The sequence below is a fragment of the Conger conger genome, chromosome 16, assembly GCF_963514075.1.
Source record: "Conger conger chromosome 16, fConCon1.1, whole genome shotgun sequence".
Lineage (NCBI taxonomy): Eukaryota > Metazoa > Chordata > Actinopteri > Anguilliformes > Congridae > Conger > Conger conger.
The window spans coordinates 809,615-814,614 of record NC_083775.1 but is presented as its reverse complement, the minus strand read 5'-3'; the positions used below and the strand labels follow the sequence as shown (position 1 = coordinate 814,614).

Here is a 5,000-nt window from a genome sequence, read left to right as displayed (position 1 = left end):
CGGTTACACACTGCCACGGTTACAGCCTGCCACGGTTACACATCGCCACGGTTACACCCTGCCACGGTTACACACCGCCACGGTTACACCCTGCCACGGTTACACCCTGCCACGGTTACACACCGCCACGGTTACACATCGCCACGGTTACACCCTGCCACGGTTACACCCTGCCACGGTTACACATCGCCACGGTTACACACTGCCACGGTTACAAATCGCCACGGTTACACATCGTCATGATTACACCCTGCCACGGATACACATCGCCATGGTTACACACCGCCACGGTTACACATCGCCATGGTTATACACCGCCATGATTACACACCGCCATGGTTACACCCTGCCACGGTTACACAATCGCCATGGTTACACCCTCACACTCTCTGCCTCTGAGTTACTGTATGATGGCATGGGCATCAGATCTGCTCTCTGAGGGTGTGTGTGTGTGTGTGTGTGTGTGTGTGTGTGTCACTGTAACAATTTAAACCCAGGATCACCCCCCTCACAGTCAGTGCGTCACTGTGCCAGGGTGGGCGGGGCTTGCTGTAACCGGGGGTAACGGCTTCACTCACCACCTGTAATGAGTGGTTCTTATCTGCGCTTTTCAGTCTGTGAGGTGCGACAGCAGTGTTATCCCCTCGCCTGATTTAAATGTTACCCCCCTCTTCACCTGTGTAAATGTTACCCCCCCCCCTCACCTGTGTGAATGTTAGTGCCCCAGAAAGCGCAGGGATACTGAACTCATCTGTCCATGAGGCCAGTAGACCCGCTGGGTTTGACTCAGGACTAGAGTGAGTTTCTGGGCCTGGTTTCTGTGTAAATGTCCCCGTTGCCTGTATAACCCCCTCCCCCTCCCCCCAGCTGGGAGCGAACAGCGGGCTCCACATCATCATCTTCGACGAGCTGGACGCCATCTGTAAGCAGCGAGGCAGTGCGGCCGGCAGCACGGGGGTGCACGACACCGTGGTCAACCAGCTGCTCTCCAAGATCGACGGCGTGGAGCAGCTCAACAACATCCTGGTCATCGGTGCGTCCCACCGATCGGGGATCAGCTCCCGTCTGTGGGGATGTGTGGTCCGCTGTTTTGGGTTGAGTTGGGTCCCCTGATCACAGAACCATGTTATTGCCCGTTTCTGTGCAGTAGGGGTTTGGGTTGAAGATGTTTGGACATTTTTGGGTTAGGAGGGGCCCGGGCGACAGGCTCATAGGGCTTTTTTATGTTGATTTGGGGTTTGTGGGTTAATAGTAGATCGGTAAAGGCTATACATCTCTCCCAGGAATGACTAATAAGCACATTTCTCTCTCCCAGGAATGACCAACAGGCCGGACCTGATCGATGATGCTCTCATGCGGCCTGGCAGGTTTGAGGTGAAGATGGAGATCGGTAAGATTCATCTCACCTGTCCACCCCACCTCACAGAACCTCCCAACCTTTCTGCTTTGACTCATTATTCCCCCAGGCTGGGGTGAGGGTCACCTGCAGCACTGAATGTGCCGTCTTTCCTGTTAATCCCTTGTGCTTTTCTGGGCAGGAGGTTACTGGAAAACTGAAATGTGTGAAAGTGTTTGACCGACCTGGAGAAATGTCATTTTCCTGGACTCGGTCACTTGTGTGGTTAAGAGTGTGAGGCAGGGTGTGGTTAAGAGAGTGAGGCAGGGTGTGGGTAAGAGTGTGAGGCAGATGCAGGGTGTGGTTAAGAGTGTGAGGCAGGGTGAGGTTAAGAGTGTGAGGCAGATGCAGGGTGTGGTTAAGAGTGAGGCAGGGTGAGGTTAAGAGTGTGAGGTAGATGCAGGGTGTGGTTAAGCGTGTGAGGCAGGGTGTGGTTAAGAGTGTGAGGTAGATGCAGGGTGTGGTTAAGAGTGTGAGGCAGAGATGCAGGGTGTGGTTAAGAGTGTGAGGCAGAGATGCAGGGTGTGGTTAAGAGTGTGAGGCAGGGTGTGGTTAAGAGTGTGAGGCAGATGCAGGGTGTGGTTAAGAGTGTGAGGCAGGGTGTGGTTAAGAGTGTGAGGCAGATGCAGGGTGTGGTTAAGAGTGAGGCAGGGTGTGGTTAAGAGTGAGGCAGGGTGAGGTTAAGAGTGTGAGGTAGATGCAGGGTGTGGTTAAGAGTGTGAGGCAGGGTGTGGTTAAGAGTGTGAGGCAGATGCAGGGTGTGGTTAAGAGTGTGAGGCAGATGCAGGGTGTGGTTACGAGTGTGAGGCAGGGTGTGGGTCAGAGTCTGAGGCAGATGCAGGGTGTGGTTAAGAGTGTGAGGCAGATGCAGGGTGTGGTTAAGAGTGTGAGGCAGGGTGTGGGTCAGAGTCTGAGGCAGATGCAGGGTGTGGTTAAGAGTGTGAGGCAGGGTGTGGTTAAGAGTTCACCGTCATGGTGCCGTTGAGCAGATTTTACAGATGAGGCCGGTATCCCATCATGCCCTAGGGCTCCCGGATGAGAAGGGCCGTCTGCAGATCCTGAACATCCACACGGCGAAGATGCGGGAGTTCAACCTGCTGTCCGCCGACGTGGACCTGCCCGAGCTCGCCAGCGAGACCAAGAACTACAGCGGCGCCGAGCTGGAGGGCCTGGTACGGGCGGCCCAGTCCACCGCCATGAACCGCCACATCAAGGTACGGTCAGAACCGCCAAGAACCGCCACATCAGGGTACGGTCAGAACCGCCATGAACCGCCACATCAGGGTACGGTCAGAACCGCCACATCATGGTACGGTCAGAACCGCCAAGAACCGCCACATCAGGGTACGGTCAGAACCGCCATGAACCGCCACATCAAGGTACGGTCAGAACCGCCATGAACCGCCACATCAAGGTACGGTCAGAACCGCCAAGAACCGCCACATCAGGGTACGGTCAGAACCGCCATGAACCGCCACATCAAGGTATGGTCAGAACCGCCATGAACCGCCACATCATGGTATGGTCAGAACCGCCATGAACCGCCACATCAAGGTACGGTCAGAACCGCCACATCAGGGTACGGTCAGAACCGCCATGAACCGCCACATCAAGGTACGGTCAGAACCGCCATGAACCGTCAGGAAATCAGGACATAAGTGATTGGAAAGATCCCTCTCTGTCTGTGTGTCTGTCCCATTACACCCACCCTCCCCAGAGCGCACTGCAGGGGCACTGAATCTGGGCTCCCAATGTTCCCACATCCAGCACTGCAGTGGAATTCCAAGCCCTCCTTTGGGAAACGGGAGCGGTTGAGAGTCCAAACAGCCACATGCAGGTTTCGAACATCACGGTGCAGGAACATGTCCACTGTTCGAGGAGCAGAACACCCGCCCGTGATATTTTAGCCCCCCCCCGACCTGTGATATTTAATAGTGTTGAAACACACCGCCGTGAGCTGACACAGGTGTGACGGGCAGACGCTCCTTTCTTCTCTCTCTGTCTCTCCCTCCCTCTCTCTCTCTCTCTGTCTCTCTCTCCCTCTCAGTCAAGCACCTCTTTTAACCCCCTCTGTCAGTCTGATTATGAAACTGAAACGCCCAGGGTGTTCTTGGCACCTGAGGTTAATTTCAGGCATTGATTGGCTGAAGAATCCACACACCTTGTTCTCAAGGCCTTAATTGGCAGCTGATTGTAAGGAATCCATAAATGCCAACAGACACTGTGGCCCCCTGGGAATTCAGTTTGACACCCTTGTTCAAGAAGAATCCTTCACTGAACGCCCCAGTCTTCCTTGGCCTTATAAGATTAAAACAGGGAACTCTTTAGAAAGTAGCTCCTGCCTGTGCATTTCTTGATGTCACTATTAGAATTGTGATGAATGCTAAATGCTAATTCCATAAGCGACTCTGTCAAATACAATGATGCACTGTGCAAAAGGCATTTTTTCATGACGTTTAAATGAATTATTTGGAGACAGCTAATTTAAAGACAGCTGGGATTAAAAAAAAAAGAATGGAAAAAAAAAACCCCTGGCAGTCGTATCCTTCTCAGCCCTGAAATGTTGGCAGCAACAAACTCCATTTCACATGTTTGAGACGTGGCTGAAGGCCACTGACAGAGGTGCCTCGTCAGACCTGCCTCACACAACACGCTGAGAACAGCCTGGATCTGCAGGAGCGGGGAGGACAGCCTGGATCTGCAGGAGCAGGGAGAACAGCCTGGATCTGCAGGAGCAGGGAGAACAGCCTGGATCTGCAGGAGCAGGGAGAACAGCCTGGATCTGCAGGAGCAGGGAGAACAGCCTGGATCTGCAGGAGCAGGGAGAACAGCCTGGATCTGCAGGAGCAGGGAGAACAGCCTGGATCTGCAGGAGCAGGGAGAACAGCCTGGATCTGCAGGAGCGGGGAGAACAGCCTGGATCTGCAGGAGCGGGGAGGACAGCCTGGATCTGCAGGAGCAGGGAGGACAGCCTGGATCTGCAGGAGCAGGGAGAACAGCCTGGATCTGCAGGAGCAGGGAGGACAGCCTGGATCTGCAGGAGCAGGGTGAAGGCCCGCTGCTGAATGCTGGTGTTTTCGTGAATCCTGTGGCTGCTGCAGCACTCCAAACGGGCCCCTCTCTGGGCCCCTCTCTGGGCCCCTCTCTGGGCCCCTCTGTGGGCCCCTCTGTGGGCCCCTCTCTGGGCACAGTGAGCAGTGAAGGGACACAGACCTGGCCTCACTGGTGGCCAGAGGAGATGAGCTGGGGGAGGAGCAGGGTTTGGAGCAGGCACTGGTGGCCCAGAGGAGATGAGCTGGGGGAGGAGCAGGGTTTGGAGCAGGCACTGGTGGCCAGAGGAGATGAGCTGGTGGGGGAGCGGGGGTTTGGAGCAGGCACACAGCTCAGTGAGTCTGTCTTTATAACGGGTCTGCTACACTGGCACTACCTGGACACACCTGGGCTGAGGATCCTCAGGTGCAGAGCAGTGGATGCCAGAGAGCTTTAGGGAAGCGGGGAGTGGCTCTTGTGGATCTCTCCCCCCGCCTGTTGTGCCCTGAAGCCTGTTGAGCTGCTGGATAATGAGACGGGAGATTGAGGGAGTTTCTGCAGGACAGCGGGGAAA

At 55.2% G+C, this 5,000-nt stretch overlaps 1 protein-coding gene across 2 annotated transcripts in view; it reads left to right on the top strand.

Moving 5' to 3' along the window:
• The window catches only part of LOC133115305 (vesicle-fusing ATPase-like), a 63,026-nt gene that overhangs the window by 37,163 nt on the left and 20,863 nt on the right, over positions 1–5,000 (top strand). For both annotated transcript variants that reach the window (XM_061225148.1, XM_061225149.1), the window contains exons 10-12: positions 868–1,033; positions 1,316–1,390; positions 2,423–2,610. In XM_061225148.1, the coding sequence (XP_061081132.1) occupies positions 868–1,033; positions 1,316–1,390; positions 2,423–2,610 (429 nt within the window). The remainder of the gene's footprint in view (positions 1–867; positions 1,034–1,315; positions 1,391–2,422; positions 2,611–5,000) is intronic.